General features: G+C 47.0%; 1 protein-coding gene across 1 annotated transcript in view; it reads right to left on the bottom strand.

Annotated features, from left to right (window-relative positions):
* Window positions 1-23,506, bottom strand: part of LOC144503445 (X-ray repair cross-complementing protein 5-like) — a 292,714-nt gene that overhangs the window by 232,739 nt on the left and 36,469 nt on the right. Inside the window, exon 4 of the mRNA XM_078227765.1 lies at window positions 10,076-10,124. Coding sequence (XP_078083891.1) covers window positions 10,076-10,124 — 49 coding nt within the window. The remainder of the gene's footprint in view (window positions 1-10,075; window positions 10,125-23,506) is intronic.

Below are 23,506 nucleotides of genomic sequence, written 5' to 3'. Positions count from 1 at the left end.
TGAGGGGTAGGATCAGTAAGTTTGCCGATGACACAAAGATTGGCCGGGTGGTTAACAGTGAGGCTGAGTGTCTTGGGTTACAGGAAGATATAGACGAGATGGTCAAATGGGCAGATAAGTGACAGATTGAATTTAACCCTGAAAAGTGTGAAGTGAAGCACTTTGGAAGGAATAGTTGGACAAGGGAGGATACTTTGAAAGGTCTGAAACTGGGAAGTTCCAAAGAACAAAGGGACCTTGGCGTGTTTGTCTATAGATCTCTGAAGGCGGAAAGGCAGGTTAATGGGGTGGTGAAAAAGGCATATGGCACACTCGCCTTTATCAATCGGGGTATAGATTACAAAAGCAGAGAGTTGTAAACAACTTTGGTGAGGCCGCAGCTGGAATACTGTGTGCAGTTCCGGTTGCCACATCATAGGAAGGACGTGAACGCACTGGAGGGGTTGCAGAGGAGATTTACCAGGATGCTGCCTGGGGTGGAACATTTAAATTATGAAGAGAGGTTGGATAAGCTTGGTTTGTTTTCTCTGGAGCAGGGAAGACTGAGGGGCAACCTGATTGAGGTGTTCAAGGTTATGAGGGGCATGGACAGGGTGGATAGGGAGCAGTTGTTCCCCTTAGTTCAAGGGTCAGTTACGAAGGGACACAAGTTAAAAGTGAGGGGTGGGAGGTTTAGGGGGGATTTGTGGAAAAACCTTTTTACTCAGAGGGTGGTGACGGTCTGGAATGCGCTGCCTGGGAGGGTGGTGGAGGCGGGATGCCTCACATCCTTTAAAAAAATACTTGGATGAGTACTTGGCATGTCGTAACATTCAAGGCTGTGGGCCAAGTGCTGGCACGTGGGATCAGGTGGGCAGGTCAGGGCCTTTCATGCGTCGGTGCAGACACTTCTGCACTGTCGTAATCTGTGAAACATTTGCTTTGCTGAATTTATTCTGTCATGTGTAGTAGTATTTTTCTTAATTTTAAACTGAAAACCGGAAGTGGGCTGCTAAGGAGTCGGGGAAGGGTTGTTGTTAAGCGCGCAAAGTATAAAAGGTAGGCTGCAGTATACAGCGGGCAGCGTCGGGAGCGGGCAGGGAGTGAGCAGGGAGCAGAATGTGAGCGATAAGGGCTTTGGCTCACAGGGCTTCGGGGGACAGGGCGAGCAGGGGTGAGTTTTTTCATTCTTATTTACTTTTCTCTGTGTACCTTGGTATAAAGGGGCAAATATGAGTGTGAAGCCAGTGTGTTGTTCCCAGTGTACGATGTGGGAGGCCCTGGAGGCACCTGGCCTCCCGGACATCCACATCTGTGAGGGGTGTGTCGAGCTGCGGTTCCTGAGGGGCCGTGCTAAGGAGCTGGAAGTGCAGCTCAAGGATCTTAGGCTGTTAAGGGAGAATGAGGAGGTGATAGACAAAAACTATCATCAGGTGGTCACACCAGGGCCACGGGTGGAGGCCAAGTGGGTGACGGCCAGGAAGGGTAAAGCTTGGGTGATTGAGAGCACCCCGGTGGAAATGCCCCTACACAACAAGTGCTCCTGGGGGGGACAGCCCACCTGGGGGAAGCAGCAGTGGCCGTGTCTCCGGAGTGGAGTCCGGCCCTGTAACTCAGAGGGCTAAGGAAAAGAGGAGGAAGGCAGTGTTAATCGGGGACTCAACAGTAAGGGGGTTGGACAGGCGTTTTTGCGGAGGCAGGTGGGAGTCTCGGATGGTGATCTGCCTCCCTGGGGCTGGGATCCAGGATGTCGCTGGTCGACTCCCAGAAATCCTGAGCGGGGAGGGAGAGGAGCCAGAGGTAGCGGTACATATTGGTACCGCTGATGTGGGAAGGAAGGGGGAAGGGGTCATGAAAAGAGAGTATAGGGAATTAGGGAGACAGCTGAGAAGGAGGAAAGCAAAGGTAGTAATCTCAGGATTGCTGCCTGTGCCACGAGAGGGTGAGGGCAGGAATGGAGTGAGGTGGAGGATGAATGTGTGGCTGAGGGACTGGTGCAGGGGGCAGGGATTCAGGTTCCTGGACCATTGGGACCTCTTTAGGGGCAGGTGTGACCTGTACACAAAAAACGGGTGGCACTTGAATCCCAGGGGGACCAATATCCTGGCGGGAAGTTTGGCTAAGGCTACTGGGGAGAGTTTAAACTCGATAGGTTGGGGGGAGGGGATCAAGACGAGGTGACTGGGAGCGAGGAAGTTAGTTCGCAAACAGAGAAGGGTTATAGACGGTGCAAGAGGGAGGATGGACGGGGGATAGAGAAGGGGAGAGCTCAGACCAAAGGATTGAGATGTGTTTACTTTAATGCCAGGAGTATAGTGAATAAAGGGGATGAGCTCAGAGCACGGATCGATGCCTGGAAGTGTGATGTGGTGGCCATTACGGAGACTTGGATGTCTCAGGGACAGGACTGGATACTACAGGTGCCGGGATTCAGATGTTTCAGGAAGGACAGGGAGGGAGGCAAGAGAGGGGGTGGAGTGGCACTGCTGATCAGGAATAGTGTCACAGCTGTAGAGAAGGTGTATGCTGTGGAGGGATTGTCTGCAGAGTCTCTGTGGGTGGGAGTTCGGAGTGGGAAGGGGTCGATCACTTTGCTGGGAGTTTTCTATAGGCCGCCCAATAGTGACAGGGAGGTGGAGGAGCAGATAGGGAAACAGATCCTAGAGAGTTGCAATAATAGCAGAGTTGTTGTGATGGGAGACTTTAATTTCCCAAACATAGATTGGAATATCCCTAGGGGAAGGGGATTGGATGGGGAGGAGTTTGTTAGGTGTGTTCAGGAGGGTTTCCTGACACAGCATGTGGACAAGCCTACAAGAAGAGAGGCTGTACTTGATCTGATACTGACCAATAAGCCTGGACAGGTGTCAGATCTCTCAATGGGAGAGCATCTTGGGGATAGCGATCATAACTCTATCTCCTTTATGCTTGCATTGGAAAAAGAGAGGATCAGGCAAGCTAGGAAAGCGTTTATATGGAGTATGGGGAAATATGAAGACATAAGGCAGCAAATTAGAGGAGTAAATTGGAAGGAGGTATTCTCGGGAAAATCTATTGAAGAGAGGTGGCAGTTTTTCAAAGAATGTCTGTCTAGGGTTCTACAGGACAATGTTCCGAGCAGACAGGGAGGAGTTGGTAGGTTAAAGGAACTGTGGTGCACGAAAGCTGTGCGGGACCTAGTCGCGAAGAAAAGGAAAGCATACAAAAGGTTCAGAGAGCTTGGCGAAGATAGGGATCTAGATGAGTATACGGCTTGTAGGAAGGGACTAAAGAAGGAAATTAGGAGAGCCAGAAGGGGTCACGAGAAGGCCTTGGCAAGTAGGATTAAGGAAAACCCTGAGGCATTCTATAAATATGTGAAGAGTAAAAGGATGAGATGTGAAGGAATAGGGCCTATAAAAGGTGAAGGCGGGAAAATCAGTACGGAACCAGTAGAAATGGCAGAGGTGCTTAATGAGTATTTTGCCTCGGTTTTCACAGAGGAGAAAGGACATGGGTGGATGTACTGTGGGCTTGCGGTGGACTGAAAAGATTGAGTATGTGGACTTTAACAAAGAGGTTGTGCTGGAATCTTTGAATGGCATCAAGATAGATAAGTCACCGGGTCCGGATGGGATGTACCCCAGGTTACTGTGGGAGACGAGGGAAGAGATTGCAGAGCCTCTGGCGATGATCTTTGCGTCGTCGCTGGAGACGGGAGAGGTGCCGGAGGATTGCGGATGTGGTTCCTATTTTCAAGAAGGAGAATAGGGATAGCCCAGGAAATTACCGACCGGTGAGTCTAACCTCAGTGGTTGGTAAGCCGTTGGAGAAGATCCTAAGGGACAGGATTTATGAGCATTTAGAGAGGTTTAGTTTGCTCAAGAATACTCAGCATGGCTTTGTCAAAGGCAGATCGTGCCTTACGAGCCTGGTGGAGTTCTTCGAAAATGTGACGAAACACATTGACAAAGGGAAAGCGGTAGATGTGATTTATATGGATTTTAGCAAGGCGTTCGATAAGGTCCCCCATGCAAGGCTTCTAGAAAAAGTGAGAGGGCATGGGATCCAAGGGGCTGCTGCCCTGTGGATACAGAACTGGCTTGCCCAAAGGAGGCAGAGAGTGGGTATAGATGGGTCTTTTTCTAAATGGAGGTCGGTCACCAGTGGTGCGCCCCAGCTGTTTGTCATTTTCATAAATGACCTGGATGAGGAAGCGGAGGGATGGGTTGGTAAGTTTGCCGATGACACGAAGGTTGGTGGGGTTGTGGATAGTCTGGAGGGATGTCAGAAGTTACAGAGGGACATAGATAGGATGCAAGACTGGGCGGACAAGTGGCAGATGGACTTCAACCCAGATAAATGCGTAGTGGTCCATTTTGGCAGGTCAAATGGGATGAAGGACTACAGTATAAAGGGAAAGACTCTTAGTACTGTAGAGGATCAGAAGGACCTTGGGGTCCAGGTCCATAGGACTCTAAAATCGGCCCCGCAGGTGGAGGAGGTGGTTAAGAAGGCGTATGGTGTGCTGGCCTTTATCAATCGAGGGATTGAGTTTAGGAGTCCGGGGATACTTGGAGTACTGTGCTCAGTTCTGGTCGCCTCATTACAGGAAGGATGTGGAAAAGATTGAAAGGGTGCAGAGGAGATTTACAAGGATGTTGCCTGGATTGAGTGGCGTGCCTTATGAGGATAGGCTGAGGGAGCTCGGTCTTTTCTCCTTGGAGAGACGTAGGATGAGAGGAGACCCAATAGAGGTATATAAGATGTTGAGAGGCATAGATCGGGTGGATTCTCAGAGGCTTTTTCCCAGGGTGGAAATGTCTGCTACGAGAGGACACAGGTTTAAGGTGCTGGGGGGTAGGTACAGGGGAAATGTTAGGGGGAAGTTTTTCACACAGAGGGTGGTGGGCGAGTGGAATCGGCTGCCGTCAGTGGTGGTGGAGGCAAACTCAATAGGGTCTTTTAAGAGACTCCTGGATGAGTACATGGGGCTTAATAGGATGGAGGGTTATAGGTAGGTCTAAAAGGTAGGGATATGTTCGGCACAACTTGTGGGGCCGAAGTGCCTGTTTTGTGCTGTAGTTTTCTATGTTTCTATGTGTCTACCAATTCCACCTCTGTCGCTATCCTCCTGAATTCTATTCCTATCTACTTAACTATTTACTACACTTCCAAGTTGCATGTCATTTGCGAATGTCAATATCGTATCTGTATCCCCAAGTCCAAAGTATTAATTTACTCGTCATAGAATCATGGAGCTTTACAGCATGGAACAGGCCCTTCGGCCCAACTTGTCCATGCCGCCCAGTTTTAACCACTAAGCTAGGGGTGGCAAGGTGGCACAGTGGTTAGCACTGCTTCTGCACAGCACCAGGGACCCGGGTTCAATTCCCGGCTTGGGTCACTGTCTGTGTGGAGTTTGCACATTTTCCCCATGTCTGCATGGGTTTCTTCCGGGTTCTCCGATTCCCTCCCACTGTCCAAAGATGTGCGGGTTAGGTGGATTGGTCATGCTAAATTGCCCCTTAGTGTCAGGGAAACTAGCTAGGGTAAATGGGATTATGGAGATAGGGCCTGGATGGGATTGTGGTTGGTGCAGACTCAATGGACTGAATGGCCTCCTTCTGCACTGTAAGATTCTATGATTCTAGTCCCAATTGTCTGCATTTGGCCCATATCCCTCTACACCCATCTTACCCATGTCTAAATTGTACCCGCCTCTACTACTGCCTCTGGCAGCTCATTCCAGACACTCACCACCCTCTGAGTGAATACATTGCCCCTCTGGATCCTTTCTTTTTGTATCTCTCGCCTCTCACCTTAAACCTATGCTCTCGACCTTTAGACTCCCCTACCTTTGGGAAAAGATCATAGAAATCATAGAAACCCTACAGTACAGAAAGAGGCCATTTGGCCCATCGAGTCTGCACTGACCACAATCCCACCCAGACCCTGCTCCCAGATCCCTACATATTTTACCCACTAATCCCTCTAACCTATGCATCTCAGGACACTAAGGGGCAATTTTAACATGGCCAATCAACCTAACCCGCACATCTTTGGACTGTGGGAGGAAACCGGAGCACCCAGAGGAAATTCACGCAGACACGAGGAGAATGTGCAAACTCCACACAGACAGTGACCCAAGCCAGGAATCGAACCCAGGTCCCTGGAGCTGTGAAGCAGCAGTGCTAACCACTGTGCTACCTTGCCGCCCTAAATGATGTTGACTATCTACCTTATTTATGCCCCATATTATTTTATAGACCTCTATAAGATCACCCCTCAGCTTCCTACGCTCCAGGGAAAAAAAGTCCTAGTCCATCCAGCCTCTCCTGATAACTCAAATCATCAAGTCCTGGTAGCACTCTAGTAAATCTATTCTGCACTCTTTCTAGTTTAATAATATCCTTTCTATAATAGGGTGACCGGAACTGTACACAGTATTCCGAGTGTGGCCTTACCAATGTCTTGCGCAACTTCAACAAGACGTCCCAACTCCTGTATTCAATGTTCTGACCAATGAAACCAAGCATGTCGAATGCCTTCTTCACCACTCTGTCCACTTGTAATTCCACTTTCAAGAAGTTATGAACCTGTACTCCTAGATCGCTTTGTTCTATAACTCTCCCCAATGCCCTACCATTAACTGAGTAAGTCCTGCCCTGGTTTGATCTACTAAAATGCATCACTTCACATTTATCTAAATTAAACTCCATCTGCCATTCATCAGCCCACTGGCCCAATTGATCAAGATCTCATTGCAATCCTAAATAACCTTCTTCACTGTCCACAATGTCACCAATCTTGGTGTCATCTGCAAACTTACTAACCATGCCCCATATATTCTCATCCAAATCATTAATATAAATGACAAATAACAGTTGGCGCAGCACTGATCTCTGAGGCACACCACTGGTCACAGGCCTCCAGTTTGAAAAACTCTCTACAACCACCCTCTGTCTTCTGTCGTCAACCAATTTTGTATCCAGTTGGTTACCTAACCCTGGAACCTGTGAGATTTAACCTTATGCAACAGCCTACCATGAGGTACCTTGTCAAAGGCCTTGCTAAAGTCCATGTAGACAACATCAACTGCACTGCCCTCATCTACCTTCTTGGTTACTCCTTCAAAAAACTCAATTAAATTTGTGAGACATGATTTTCCACTCACAAAGCCATGCTTACTGTCCCTAATCAGTCCTTGCCTCTCTAAATACCTGTACATCCTGTCTTTCAGAATATCTTACCCACTACAGACGTTAGACTCACCAGACTGTAGTTCCCAGGCTTTTCCCTGCAGTCCTTCTTAAACAAAGGCACAAAGATACAGCAGGATATAGATCGGTTGGAGACTTGGGCGGTGAGATGGCAGATGGATAGACAGATGGCAGATTGGATAGACAGGGACTTATTAGGGAGAGTCAACATGGCTTTGTGCGTGGTAGGTCATGTTTGACCAATCTATTAGAGTTTTTCGAGGAGGTTACCAGGAAAGTGGATGAAGGGAAGGTGGTGGATGTTGTCTACCTGGATTTCAGCAAGGCCTTTGACAAGGTCCCTCATGGGAGGTTAGTTAGGACGGTTCAGTCGCTGGGTATACATGGGGAGGTAGTAAATTGGATTAGACATTGGCTCAATGGAAGAAGTGATGTGGAGATGCCGGCGTTGGACTGGGGTAAACACAGTAAGTTGTAGCGGGATCCCTCTTTTTAACTCCACTGGGCTTATTTTAGGTTGGGTTCTCCGTCACCCAAACCCCACCAATGCCCGAGTGATTCTCTCTCTTGCCGATGAAACAATGGCCACCTTGCGTCTACTTCACTAGAGTAGCGCTCCCAAGAGAGAGAAAAGGAAACTGCTGCCTATCCACTACCTGGCAGCCTTTCCTGAGTGGGCGGTTTCGAAGCGCCCAGGGTACCCTCAGTTCTAGACTCCGGAATTATGGTGAGGAATATTTATATTGTGACTTAGTCAGAGATCATTGGTGAGAAATTGAAAAGATCAAAACGGACTCCAACGGAAGTCAAAGATATATCTGGTGTTGGTAACCTGGTGTTGTTAAACTTCTTTCAATGGAAGAAGCCAGAGAGTGGTTGTGGAGGATTGCTTCTCTGAGTGGAGGCCTGTGACTAGTGGTGTGCCGCAGGGATCGGTGTTGGGTCCATTGTTGTTTGTCATCGATATCAATGATCTGGATGATAATGTGGTAAATTGGATCAGCAAATTTGCTGATGATACAAAGATTGGAGGTAGTGGAAGCAGATATGACAGTGACTTTTAAGGGACGTCTTGACAAATACATGAATAGGATGGGAATAGAGGGAAATGGTCCCCAGAAGGGTAGGGGGTTTAAGTTCAGGCGGGCAGCATGGTCGGTGCAGGCTTGGAGGGCCGAAGGGCCTGTTCCTGTGCTGTAATTTTCTTTGTTCTTTGGAAACCCACGCAGACATGGGGAGAACATGCAAACTCCATACAGATAGTGACCCAAGCTGGGAATCGAACCCGGGTCCGTGGCGCTGCGAAGCAGCTGTGCTAACCACTGTGCTACCGTATCGTACATATTTGCTGCTCAATTTTCCGCTATTTGGGGGCCTGTAGTACAATCCTATCAAAGTGATCTCTCCCTTCTTATTTCTCAGTTCTATCCATATAGACATAGTGGGTGAACCCTTGGATATATCCCCTTTCAGTATTGCCGTGATGTTCTCCCTAATCAAAAATGAAACTCCCCCTCCTCTTTTACCTCCTGTCAAAGAACAAAGAACAAAGAACAATACAGCACAGGAACAGGCCCTTCGGCCCTCCAAGCCCGCGCTGCTCCCTGCTCCCTGCTCCAAACTAGACCATTCTTTTGTATCCCTCCATTCCCACTCCGTTCATGTGGCTGTCTAGATAAGTCTTAAACGTTCCCAGTGTGTCCGCCTCCACCATCTTGCCCGGCAGCGCATTCCAGGCTCCCACCACCCGCTGTGTAAAATACGTCCTTCTGATATCCGTGTCAAACCTCCCCCCCACTCACCTTGAACCTATGACCCCCTCGTGAACGTCACCACCGACCTGGGAAAAAGCTTCCCACCGTTCACCCTATCTATGCCTTTCATAATTTTATACACCTCTATTAGGTCTCCCCTCATCCTCCGTCTTTCCAGTGAGAACAACCCCAGTTTACCCAATCTCTCCTCATAACTAAGCCCTTCCATACCAGGCAGCCTATGCCACCTAAATCTCGCCTAATCGCATCACAATTTCCTTTCCCCCAGCTATAACTCTTGCCCTTTGGTATATACCTATCCCTTTCCATTGCTAAGGTAAACGTAATCGAATTGTGGTCACTATCACCAAAGTGCTCACCTCCCGCCAAATCTAACACCTGGCCTGGTTCATTACCCAGTACCAAATCCAATGTGGCCTCGCCTCTTGTTGGTCTATCTATATAGACCAACAAGCTTTCCTTTATTAATCCATGCTTATCCAAGTGGACAATCTTCAATCCATTTGAATTGTATTCTGATCTTTATGTTAGTTATGTCTCTTTTCTTCTACTGTCATTACATTGCCTTTTGTTACTAACTGTGCCACCATGTCGTCAGTGAGCAGAAAGGCAATGGGTGAGTGAGATTTGGTGAGTTAGGCAGCAGAGTTTTGGTTGAGTTTATGGAAGATGTAAAATGAGACACCAGCCAGGAGATAATTGAAATAATCAAGGCTAGAGGTATGAATGAGGGTTTCAGCAGCAGATGATCTAAGATAGGTGCAGAGACGGGAAACGTCACACAGGTTGAAGTAGGCCAAATAAGGCGTCAGAAGCTCATTTCAGCTCATTCTGAACAACTATTTCTATCACGTTCCCAGGTATTCTACAAAGAAATAACAAAATTTGGCACATGAATTTGGCACATGAAGAGGTTGCACAACCAATCAGGGCTGGAACCCCATCAAAGAGAGGGAGCTTTCACTGTCAGAGCTACGAAGATCATTTTACGTCCAAGTTTCCATTGCCTGTTTATGTGCAAAATCGAGCCATGCTATCAAGGAACATTTCCAGCCCATCAACAATTTCTGTGCAGCATAGAAGCCTCTGACATCTTTACCAAGTGATTCCAGTACTTACATGGTTTGTTTCTGAAGCAAGTCCATGCAAACAATCAAGGCATCCAGAACTTGGAGAAAGTCAAGGCTAAAACATAGCAGGAATTAAACTTGTGATGTAAATTAATTCAACCTTTAATGTTTTATAATCTGTTCAGCAATTGTAAATCATGTATAACTATTCAAATGTAACAATAATAAAACGAGAGGGATTAGAGATCACCTCACAGAGCTTCCTAAACTGGGGTCCCCAGAATCCAGTGGGTCCATTGTAAGACAGGCACATCTGAAAAATACTGAAATGTTGCTGGTCCAGTCAGAGGTCAGTGTGCGAGAGAAGGGGTGAGTGTGCAAGAGAGAGTGGAAGGTATCATGTGTGAGGGGGGTGAGTGTGCAAGAGAGGGGATGAGTGTGCGAGAGAGGGGGTGAGTGTGCAAAAGAGGGGGTGAGTGTGCGAGAGAGAGTGGAGGGTATTATGTGTGAGGGGAGTGAGTGTGTGAGAGGGGGTGAGTGTGTGAGGGGGTGTGTGTGTGAGGGGGGCAGTGTGTGAGGGGGGGGTGAGTGTGTAGATCGAGTGTATGAGAGAGGGAGCAAGTGTGTGTGTGAGAGAGAGCGAATGAGGGAGATGTGTGTGTGTATGTGTTAGGAAGAGAGAGGTGCCTGTGTGTGATATGAGTATGAGCTCTCCAGCATCACTCCTCCCATTAAAATTAAAATAACTTTTTTTAAATAAAAGAATTTTGTAAATGTGAGGTCATCCATTTTGGTAGGAATAACAGCAAAATGGACTATTATTTAAATGGTTAAAAATTGCAGCATGTTGCTGTGCAGAGAGACCTGGATGTCCTTGTGCAGGAATCTCAAGGAGTTGGTTTGCAGGTGATTAGGAAGGTAAATGGAATTTTGTCCTTCATTGCTCGAGGGATGGAGTTTAAAAACAGCGAGGTTATGTTGCAGCTGTATAAGGTGCTGGTGAGGCCACATCTGGAGTATTGCGTACAGTTTTGGTCTCCTTACTTGAGAAAGGATATACTAGCACTGGAGGGGGTGCAGAGGAGATTCACGAGGTTGATTCCAGAGTGGAGAGGGTTGGTTTATGAGGAGAGACTGAATACACTCATTGGAATTCAGAAGAATGAGGGGAGATCTTATAGAAACATACAAGATTATGAAGGGAATAGATAAGATAGAAGCAGGGAAGTTGGTTCCACTGGCAGGTGAAACTAGAACTAGGGGGCACGGCCTCAAAATAAGGAGGAGCAGATTTAGGACTGAGTTGAGGAGGAACGTCGTCACAAAAAGGGTTGTGAATCTGTGGAATTCCCTGCCCAGTGAAGCAGTTGAGGCTACCTCATTGAATGTTTTTAAGGCAAGGATAGATAAAATTTTTGAACAGTAAGGGAATTAAGGATTATGGTGAGCGGGCGGGTAAGTGGAGCTGAGTCCACAAAAAGATCAGCCATGATCTTATTGAATGGCGGAGCAGGCTCGCGGGGCCAGATGGCCTACTCTTGCTCCTAGTTCTTATGTTCTTATGACCCTGAGGGACAGCCACACTGACCGCGTCTTTGATGCTGAGAGAGAGCCAGACTGACCCTGAGAGAGAGCCACACTGACTGTGTCGCTGACGCTGAAAGAGAGACACACACTGACTGTGTTACCGACCCTGAGAGAGAGCCACACTGACCACGTCACTTGCCCTGAGGGAGAACCACACTGACCGCGTCACTACTCCCACTACCACGTGGCACCGGTAGTAGTCCAGAAATTACTACCTTCAAGGTCCTGCACTTTAGCCTTCTGCCTAACTCTCTATATTCACCCTTTTTCTACCTATGTCATTGGTGCCAGTATGTACAACGACTTCTGGTTGCCCACCCTCCCCGTTAAGAATGTCCTGCAACCACTCAGACATCCTTGACCCTGGCACCAGGGAGGCAACACACGACCCTGGAGTCTCGATCACGGCCACAGAAACGCCTGTCTGTGCCTCTAACTAGCGAGTCCCCTATTACTACTGCTCGCTTGCTCTTTGCCCGATGATGTTCTTCCTTTCCTTTCTCTACAGTAGAATTGGCTGGAATAGTGCGTTAAACAATCCTTCCACCCCGTGAGGCAGGATTGTATAAAAGTGTCCTACAGAGGATGGGTCTTGAAAACATCCAAGGATGCTTTACATTGTGCTGAATTTATTAATTCAGTATAAAGTAAATAATACTGTAAATAACACAAAATGCTGAGTATTTCCAGAATTTTCTGTTTTTATTCCGAATTTCCTGCATCCAAAATATTTCGCTTTAGCATCATAAGCAATTTTGATGAAAACATAAAACATAAAATTGCGTTTATTAACAGGGGGTTTGAGTTTAAGAGCCGTGGGGTTATGCTGCAACTGTACAGGACCTTGGTGAGACCACATTTGGAATATTGTGTGCAGTCTTGGTCACCTCACTATAAGACGGATGTGGAAGCACTGGAAAGGAGAAAAGGAGATTTACCAGGATGCCGCCTGGTTTGGAGGGTAGGTCTTATGAGGAAAGGTTGAGGGAGCTAGGGCTTTTCTCTTTGGAGCAGAGGAGGTTGAGAGGCGACTTAATAGAAGTTTATAAGATGATGAGGGGGATAGATAGAGTGGACGTTCAGAGACTATTTCCTCGGGTGGATGTAGCTGTTACTAGGGGGCATAACTATAAGGTTCATGGTGGAAGATATAAGAGGGATGTCCGAGGTAGGTTCTTTACTCAGAAAGTGGTTGGGGCGTGGAATGGACTGCCTGCTGTGATAATGGAGTCGGACACTTTAGGAACTTTCAAGCGGTTATTGGATAGGCACATGGAGCACACTAGAATGATAGGGAGGTGGGATAGCTTGATCTTGGTTTTGGACAATGCTCGGCACAACATCGTGGGCCGAAGGGCCTGTACTGTGCTGTACTGTTCTATGTTTCTATGTTTCGAGTATCCTTCCTGTCAAGTCTCCTCAGGATCTTAGACCTTTTAATGAGATGAACTTTCATTCTTTCAAATGCCAATGGGTAAAGACCCGACTTGTTCAACGGTTCTTCATAAGATGAGCCTTTCATCCCAGGAATGAGCTTCGTGCACCTTCTCTGAATTGCTTATGTAATGGCCAGTGACCAGTGGCGTACGACAGGGATCCGTGCTGGGCCCCCTATTGTTCGTCATTTATGTAAATGACATAGATGACTATGTGGGGGGTAGGATCAGTAAGTTTGCCAATGACACAAAGATTGGCCGGGTAGTTAACAGTGAGGCCGAGTGTCTTGGATTACAGGAAGATATAGACGAGATGGTCAAATGGGTGAATAAGTGGCAGATGGAATTTAACCCTGAAAAGTGTGAGTTGATGCACTTTGGAAAGAGTAATTTGACAAGGATATTTTGAAAGGTCTGACACTGGGAAGTTCCGAAGAACAAAGGGACCTTGGCGTGTTTGTCCATGGATCTCTGAAGGCGGAAAGGCACGTTAATAGGGTTGGTAGTCAGAAGCTTTTTCCCAGGGTGGAAGAATCAATTACTAGGGGGCACAGGTTTAAGGTGCGAGGGGCAAGGTTTAAAAGAGATGTACGAGGCAGATTTTTTACACAGAAAGTAGTGGGTGCCTGAAACTCATTGCTGGGGGAGGTAGTGGAAGCGGATACGGTCGTGACTTCTAAGGGGCGTCTTGACAAATGCATGAATAGGATGGGAATAGAGGGATATGGTCCCCGGAAGGGTAGGGGGTTTTAGTTAAGTCGGGCAGCATGGTCGGTGCAGGCTTGGAGGGCCTTAGGGCCTGTTCCTGTGCTGTAATTTTCTTTGTTCTTTGAAAAAGGTATATGGCACACTCGCCTTTATCAATCGGGGTATAGATTTCAAAGCAGAGAGGTCATGATGGATTTGTATAGAACTTTGGTGAGGCCACAGCTGGAATATTGTGTGCAGTTCAGGTCGCCACATTATAGGAAGAACGTGAACACATTGGAGGGAGTGCAGAGGAGACTCACCAGGATGTTGCCTGGGATGGAACATTTAAGTTATGAAGAGAGGTTGGATAGACGTGGGTTGCTTTCGTTGGAGCAGAAAATACTGAGGTGTGATTGAGGTGTTCAAGATTATGAGGGGCATGGACAGAGTGGATAGGGAGCAGCTGTTCCCTTTAGTTCAAGGATCATGATGGATTTGTATAGGTCGAGGTCGTACACTTTGGAAAAAAGAATAGAGGCATGGACTATTTTCTAAACGGTGACAAAATTCATAATGCTAAAGTGCAAAGGGACTTGGGAGTCCTAGTCCAGGATTCTCTAAAGGTAAACTTGCAGGTTGAGTCCGTAATTAAGAAAGCAAATGTAATGTTGTCATTTATCTCAAGAGGCTTGGAATACAAAAGCAGGGATGTACTTCTGAGGCTTTATAAAACTGGTTAGGCCCCATTTGGAGTACTGTGAGCAATTTTGGGCCCCACACCTCAGGAAAGACATACTGGCACTGGAGCGGGTCCAGCGGAGATTCACACGGATGATCCCAGGAATGGTAGGCCTGACATACGATGAACGTCTGAGGATCGTGGGATTATATTCATTGGAGTTTAGGAGGTTGAGGGGAGATCTGATAGAAACTTACAAGATAATGAACGGCTTAGATAGGATGGACGTAGGGAAGTTGTTTCCATTAACAGGGGAGACTAGGACGCGGGGGCACAGCCTTAGAATAAAAGGGAGTCACTTTAGAACAGAGATGAGGAGAAATTTCTTCAGCCAGAGAGTGGTGGATCTGTGGAATTCATTGCCACAGAGGGCTGTGGAGGCCGAGACGTTGAGCGTCTTCAAGACAGAAATTGATAAATTCTTGATTTCTCGAGGAATTAAGGGCTATGGGGAGAGAGCGGGTAAATGGAGTTGAAATCAACCATGATTGAATGGTGGAGTGGACTCAATGGGCCGAATGGCCTTACTTCCGCTCCTATGTCTTATGGTCTTATGATCAGTTAAGAGGGGACACAAGTTAAAAGTGAGGGATGGGAGGTTTAGGGGGGATTTGAGGAAAAACATTTTTACTCAGAGGGTGGTGACTGTCTGGAATGCACTGCCTGGGAGGCTGGTGGAAGCAGGATGCCTCACATCCTTTAAAAAGTACCTGGATGAGCACTTGGCACATCATAACATTCAAGACTATGGGCCAAGTGCTGGCAAATGGGATTAGGTGGGCAGGTCAGGGCATTAATGCGTCAGTGCAGACTCAATGGGCTAAAGGGCCTCTTTTGCACTGTAGTATTCTGTGATCCTGTGAATTAATATATCATGCCTCTCATAATTTTATATACTGCTATCAGGTCTTCCTCAGCCTCTTCCACTCCAGAGAAAACAACCATAGTTTGTCCAGCCTCGCCTTATAACTCATACTCTATAATCCTGTATACTGATACATGTGACAATAATAAATCAAATCAAAAATCAATTCAAATCTGTGGGTGGAGCCAGAGAACATTGGTAGAGCATTCAATGACTACTTCACCTCCATCTTCACCCAAGTGAATGAGGACGATGGTATGGAATTCAGGGAGAGAGACTGTGAGGTTCTTGAGAAAATTGACACAGGGAAGGACAAGGTATTCAAGGAGTTGTCAACCTTAAAAGTGGATGAATGTCCAGGTGGGGATGAATTGTACCCTAGACTGCCGCGGGAGCCAAGGGAGGAGATTGCAGGGGCTCTGACCCAATTTTTAAATTCCTCTCTACCCATGGGGGAGGTGCCAGATGACTGAAGGCGGAAAGGCACGTTAATAGGGTTGGTAGTCAGAAGCTTTTTCCCAGGGTGGAAGAATCAATTACGAGGGGGCACAGGTTTAAGGTGCGAGGGGCAAGGTTTAAAAGAGATGTACGAGGCAGATTTTTTACACAGAAAGTAGTGGGTGCCTGAAACTCAATGTGGTTCCATTATTTAAGAAGGGTTGTAGAGATAAACCAGGGAACTACATGTCAGTGAGTCTCATGTCAGTGGTAGGAAATCTATTGGAGGTTTGATCAGGGATAGTCTGTGTAGTTTCATCAGAGGGATGTCGTGCCTTACAAATTCGAATCAATTTTTTTGAGGAGGTGACCAGGTGTGTGGACGAGGGTAGTGCAGTCGATGTAGTTTATTTAGATTTCAGCAAAGCCTTAAGAACATAAGAAATAGGAGCAGGAGTAGGCCATCTAGCCCCTCAAGCCTGCCCCGCCATTCAATAAGATCATGGCTGATCTGATAGTGGTTTAGTTCCACTTACCTGCCCGCTCCCCATAACCCTTAATTCCCTTATTGATCAGAAATCTATCTACCTGTGACTTAAACATATTTAACGAAGTAGCCTCCACTGCTTCAAGGGGCAGAGAATTCCAGAGATTCATACCCTCTAAGAGAAGAAGTTCCTCCTCAACTCTGTTCCAAACTGACTCCCCCTTATTTTGAGGCTGTGTCCTCTAGTTCTTGTTTCCTTTCTAGGAGACTTGTAAAGAAGGTAAATTCACATGGAATACAGGGTAATTTAATTAAGTGGATTCAAAATTGGCTCAGAGACAAAGGATGATGACAGACGGCTGCTTTAGTTACTGGAAGCCAGTACCACAGGGATCTGTGTTGGGTCCCCTATTGTTTGTCATCTATATAAACATAGATGAATATGTGGGGGGTAGGATTAGTAAGTTTGCAGATGACACAAAGATTGGCTGGGTGGTTAACAGTGAGGCTGAGTATCTTGGGTTACAAGAAGATATAGACGGAATGGTCAAATAGGCAGATAAGTGGCAGATGCAATTTAACCCTGAAAAGTGAGTTGATACACTTCAGAAGGAGTAATATGACAAGGTAGTATTCAATGAATGGTAGGACACTAGGAAATTCTGTGGAACAAGGAAACCTTGGCGTATTTGTCCACAGATCTCTGAAGGTGGAAGGACATGTTAGTAGAGTGGTGATAAAGGCATATGGGACGTTTGCCTTTATCAATCAAGGCATAGATTACAAAAGCAGGAAAGTCAGTGAGGCCACAGCTGGAGTACTGTGTGCAGTTCTGGTCGCCATTGTATTGGAAGGATGTGATTGCACTGGAGGGGGTGCTGAGGAGATTCACCAGGATGCTGCCTGGGATGGAACATTTAAGTTATGAAGAGAGGTTGTGTAGGCTTGGGTTGTTATCGTTGGGGCCGAGTAGATTGAGGGGCAACCTGATCGAGGTGTACAAGATTATGAGGGACATGGACAGAGTGGATAAGGAGTAGCTGTTCCCCTTAGTTGAAGGGTCAGTCTGAGGGGACATAGGTTCAAGGTGAAGGGCAGGAGGTTTGATTTGATTTGATTTATTATTGTCACATGTTTTAACAAACAGTGAAAAGTATTGTTTCTTGCGCGCTATACAGACAAAACATACTATTCATAAAGAAGGAAACGAGAGAGTGCAGAATGTAGTGTTACAGTCATAGCTAGGGTGTAGAGAAAGATCAACTTAATGCAAAGTAAGTCCATTCAAAAGTCTGACAGCAGCAGGGAAGAAGCTGTTTTTGAGTAGGTTAGGATGTGACCTCAGACTTTTGTATCTTTTTCCCGAAGGAAGAATGTCTGGGGTGCGTGGGGTCCTTAATTATGCTGGCTGCTTTGCCGAGGCAGAGGGAAGTGTAGACAGAGTCAATGGATGGGAGGTGGTGGATTGGGCTACATTCACGACCTTTTGTAGTTCCTTGTGGTCTTGGGCATGACATCTTGGTCTTGCGGATGACACAAAGATGAGTGGGAAAGCGAATTGCGTGGAGGATGCGGAAAGTCTGCAGAGAGATTTGGATAGGCTAAGTGAGTGGGCGAGGATCTGGCAGATGGAATATAACGTTGACAAGTGTGAGGTTATCCACTTTGGAAGGAATAATAGTAAAATGGACCATTATTTAAATGGTGAAAAATTACAACATGTTACTGTGCAGAGGGACCTGGGGGTCCTTGTGCATGAATCGCAAAAACTTAGTTTGCAGGTACAGCAGGTGATCAAGAAGGCAAATGGAATGTTGGCCTTTATCGCAAAGGGGATGGAGTATAAAAGCAGGGAGGTCTTGCTGCAATTGTACAAGGTACTGGTGAGGCCGCAACTAGAGTACTGTGTGCAATTTTGGTCCCCTTATTTGCACAAGGATATATTGGCCTTGGAGGGAGTACAGAGAAGGTTCACCAGGTTGATACCGGAGATGAGGGGGTTAGCCTATGAGGATAGATTGAGTAGATTGGGCCTGTACTCGTTGGAGTTTAGAAGGCTGAGGGGAGATCTTATAGAGACATATAAACATAGAACAGTACAGCACAGAACAGGCCCTTCGGCCCACGATGTTGTGCCGAGCTTTATCAGAAACCAAGATCAAGCTATCCCACTCCCTATCATCCTGGTGGTGCTCCATGTGCCTATCCAATAACCGCTTAAATGTTTCTAAAGTGTCTGACTCCACTATCACTGCAGGCAGTCCATTCCACACCCCAACCACTCTCTGCGTAAAGAACCTACCTCTGATATCCGTCCTGTATCTCCCACCACGAACCCTATAGTTATGCCCCCTTGTAATAGCTCCATCCACCCGAGGAAATAGTCTTTGATATAAGATAATGAAGGGGCTAGACAGGGTAGAGGCAGAGAGATTCTTTCCACTTAGAAAGGAAACAAGAACTAGAGGACACAGCCTCAAAATAAGGGGGAGTCAGTTTAGAACAGAGTTGAAGAGGAACTTCTTCTCTCAGAGGGTAGTGAATGTCTGGAATTCTCTGCCCATTGAAGCAGTGGAGGCTACCTCGTTAAATATGTTTAAGTCACAGGTAGATAGATTTCTGATCAATAAGGGAATTAAGGGTTATGGTGAGCGGGCGGGTAAGTGGAACTAAACCACTATCAGATCAGCCATGATCTTATTGAATGGCGGGGCAGGCTCAAGGGGCGAGATGGCCTACTCCTGCTCCTATTTCTTACGTTCTTATGGGCAGAGCAGGGGGCATACCAAACTGCGATACAACCAGAAAGAAGGGGGATGTGAGAAAAAATCTTTTTATCCAGAGGGTGGTGACAGTCTGGAATGCGCTGCCTAAAAGGGTGGTAGAGGTGGGTTGCCTCACATCCTTTAAAAAGTACCTGGATGAGCACTTAGCACATCATAACATTCAGGGCTTTGGGCCAAATGATGGCAGATGGGATGGGGTGAGAGTTCAGGTGTCTCTAAGAGGCAAAGGGCCTCTTCTGCACTGTATGATTCTATGGACTTGAACTCCAAAATCCCTCTGTACATCAACAGTGTTCAGGGTCCTGCCATTAACTGTATATTTACCCTTAACATTTGATCTTCCAAAGTACAGCACCTCATACTTGCCCAGATTAAACTCCATCTGCCATTTTTCTGCCCATATCTGCAATTTATCTACATCCTACTGTACCCTTCGAGAACTTTCTACACTATCCACAGCTCAACCTATCTATGTGTTGTCTGCAAACTTATTAACCCACCCATCTACATTTTCATCCAAGTCATTTATATATATCAGAAACAGCAGAGGTCCCAGTACAGATCCCTGCAGAACATCACTAGTCGCGGATCTACAGTTAGAAAAACACCCTTCTATCACTACTCTCTGACATCTATGGGCAAGCCAATTCTGAATCCAGGTGGCCAAGTCACCGTGGATCCAACGCATCTTAATCTTCTGGATGAGCCTACCATGAGGGCCCTTGTCGAAATCCTTATCAAAATCTATGTAGACAACATCCATTGCGCTATCCTCATCAACCACCTTTGTCACCTCCTCAAAAAAATCAATCAAGATAAACATAGAACATAGAACAGTACAGCACAGAACAGGCCCTTCGGCCCACGATGTTGTGCCGAACTTTATCTGAAACCAAGATCAAGCTATCCCACTCCCTATCATCCTGGTGTGCTCCATGTGCCTATCCAATAACCACTTAAATGTTCCTAAAGTTTCTGACTCCACTATCACTGCAGGCAGTCCATTCCACACCCCAACCACTCTCTGCATAAAGAACCTACCTCTGATATCCTTCCTATATCTCCCACCATGAACCCTGTAGTTATGCCCCCTTGTAATAGAACATAGAACATAGAAAGCCACAGCACAAACAGGCCCTTCGGCCCACAAGTTGCGCCGATCACATCCCCACCTCTAGGCCTATCTATAGCCCTCAATCCCATTAAATCCCATGTACTCATCCAGAAGTCTCTTAAAAGACCCCAACGAGTTTGCCTCCACCACCACCGACGTCAGCCGATTCCACTCACCCACCACCCTCTGAGTGAAAAACTTACCCCTGACATCTCCTCTGTACCTACCCCCCAGCACCTTAAACCTGTGTCCTCTCGTAGCAACCATTTCAGCCCTTGGAAATAGCCTCTGGGAGTCTACCCTATCCAGACCTCTCAACATCTTGTAAACCTCTATCAGGTCACCTCTCATCCTTCGTCTCTCCAGGGAGAAGAGACCAAGCTCCCTCAACCTATCCTCATAAGGCATGCCCCCCAATCCAGGCAACATCCTTGTAAATCTCCTCTGCACCCTTTCAATGGCTTCAACATCTTTCCTGTAATGAGGTGACCAGAACTGCGCGCAGTACTCCAAGTGGGGTCTAACCAGGGTCCTATAAAGCTGCAGCATTATCTCCCGACTCCTAAACTCAATCCCTCGATTAATGAAGGCCAGTACGCCGTACGCCTTCTTGACCGCATCCTCCACTTGCGAGGCCGATTTAAGAGTCCTATGGACCCGGACCCCAAGGTCCTTCTGATCCTCTACACTGCTAAGAATGGTACCCTTCATATTATACTGCTGCTTCATCCCATTGGATCTGCCAAAATGGATCACCACACACTTATCCGGGTTGAAGTCCATCTGCCACTTCTCCGCCCAGTCTTGCATTCTATCTATGTCTCGCTGCAACTTCTGACATCCCTCCAAACTATCCACAACACCACCTACCTTGGTGTCGTCAGCAAACTTACCAACCCATCCCTCCACTTCCTCATCCAGGTCATTTATGAAAATGACAAACAGCAAGGGTCCCAGAACAGATCCCTGGGGCACTCCACTGGTCACTGACCTCCATGCAGAGAAAGACCCCTCCACAGCCACTCTCTGCCTTCTGCAGGCAAGCCAGTTCTGGATCCACAAGGCAACAGCCCCTTGGATCCCATGCCCTCTCACTTTCTCAAGAAGTCTTGCATGGGGGACCTTATCGAACGCCTTGCTGAAGTCCATATAGACCACATCCACCGCTCTTCCTTCGTCAATGTGTTTGGTCACATTTTCAAAGAACTCAACCAGGCTCGTAAGGCACGACCTGCCCTTGACAAAGCCGTGCTGACTACTTTTGATCATACTAAACTTCTCTAGATGATCATAAATCCTGTCTCTCAGGATCCTCTCCATCAACTTACCAACCACTGAGGTTAGACTCACCGGTCGGTAATTTCCCGGGCTCTCCCTGTTCCCTTTCTTGAATATAGGGACCACATCTGCAATCCTCCAATCCTCCGGAACCTCTCCCGTCTCCATCGACGATGCAAAGATCATCGCCAAAGGCTCCGCAATCTCCTCCCTCGCCTCCCACAGTAACCTGGGGTACATCCCATCCGGTCCCGGCGACTTACCAACCTTGATGCCATTCAATAGTTCCAACACATCCTCTTTCTTTATGTCCACATGCTCGATCCTTTCTGTCCACCGCAAACCAGCAGTACAACCACCCAGATCCCTTTCCACCGTGAATACCGAGGTAAAGTATTCATTAAGCACCTCCGCCATTTCTAACGGTTCCGCACAAACTTTTCCCCCTTCACCTTTTAAGGGTCCTATGCCTTCACATCTCATCCTTTTACTCTTGACATATTTGTAGAAAGCCTTGGGATTCTCCTTAATCTTACCCGCCAAGGTCTTCTCATGACCCCCTTCTCGCTCTCCTAATTTCCTTCTTAAGCTCCTTCCTACATCCCGTATACTCCTCTAAATCCTTAACACCTCCTAGCTCTCTGAACCTTCTGTACGCCTCTCTTTTCTTATTCACCAGGTTCATCACAACCTTCGTGCACCACGGTTCCCGTACCCTACCAACACCCCCCTGTCTCATCGGAACGTTGTCATGCAGAGCTCCAGACAAACATTCCTTGAAAATCCTCCACTTTCCTTCGGTACTTTTCCCCAAGAATTCCTCCTTCCAATTTACCCGTCTAATTTCCTCCCTGATGACACCGTATTTCCCTTTACTCCAGAGAAACACTTTCCTAGCCTGCCTGATCCTAATAGCCCCATCCACCCGAGGAAATAGTCTTTGAACGTTCACTCTATCTATCCCCTTCATCATTTTATAAACCTCTATTAAGTCTCCCCTCAGCCTCCTCCGCTCCAGAGAGAACAGCCCGAGCTCCCTCAACCTTTCCTCATAAGACCTACCCTCCAAACCAGGCAGCATCCTGGTAAATCTCCTCTGCACTCTTTCCAGCGCTTCCACATCCTTCTTATAGTGAAGTGACCAGAACTGCACACAATATTCCAAATGTGGTCTCACCAAGACCCTGTACAGCTGCAGCATAACCCCACGGCTCTTAAACTCCAACCCCGTTAATAAAAGCTAACACACTATAGGCCTTCTTCACAGCTCTATCCACTTGAGTGGCAACCTTTAGAGATCTGTGGATATGGACCCCAAGATCTCTCTGTTCCTCCACAGTCTTCAGACCCTGTAATCCACATTTAAATTAGTCCTACCAAAATGAATCATCTCACATTTATCAGGGTTAAACTCCATTTGCCATTTTTCAGCCCAGCTTTGCATCCTATCTATGTCTCTTTGCAGCCTACAACAGCCCTCCACCTCATCCACTACTCCACCAATCTTGGTGTCATCAGCAAATTTACTGATCCACCCTTCAGCCCCCTCCTCTAAGTCATTAATAAAAATCACAAAGAGCAGAGGACCAAGCACTGATCCCTGTGGCACTCCGCTAGCAACCTGCCTCCAGTCCGAAAATTTTCCATCCACCACCACCCTCTGTCTTTGATCAGATAAGAAGTTTAACAACACCAGGTTAAAGTCCAACAGGTTTATTTGGTAGCAAAAGCCACACAAGCTTTCGAGGCTCTGAGCCCCTTCTTCAGGTGAGTGGGAATTCTGTTCACAAACAGAACTTATAAGACACAGACTCAATTTACATGAATAATGGTTGGAATGCGAATACTTACAACTAATCCAGTCTTTAAGAAACAAAACAATGGGAGTGGAGAGAGCATCAAGACAGGCTAAAAAGATGTGTATTGTCTCCAGACAAGACAGCCAGTGAAACTCTGCAGGTCCACGCGACAGCGCAGAGTCGCGGAGCAGAAACTGATAGCCAGGTTCCGCACACACAAGGACGGCCTCAACCGGGATATTGGGTTTATGTCACACTATT

This window comes from Mustelus asterias, chromosome 14, assembly GCF_964213995.1.
Source record: "Mustelus asterias chromosome 14, sMusAst1.hap1.1, whole genome shotgun sequence".
Taxonomy (NCBI): Eukaryota; Metazoa; Chordata; class Chondrichthyes; order Carcharhiniformes; family Triakidae; genus Mustelus; species Mustelus asterias.
Note: the sequence above shows the minus strand (reverse complement) of the source record. Positions and strands in the feature narration are given on the sequence as shown.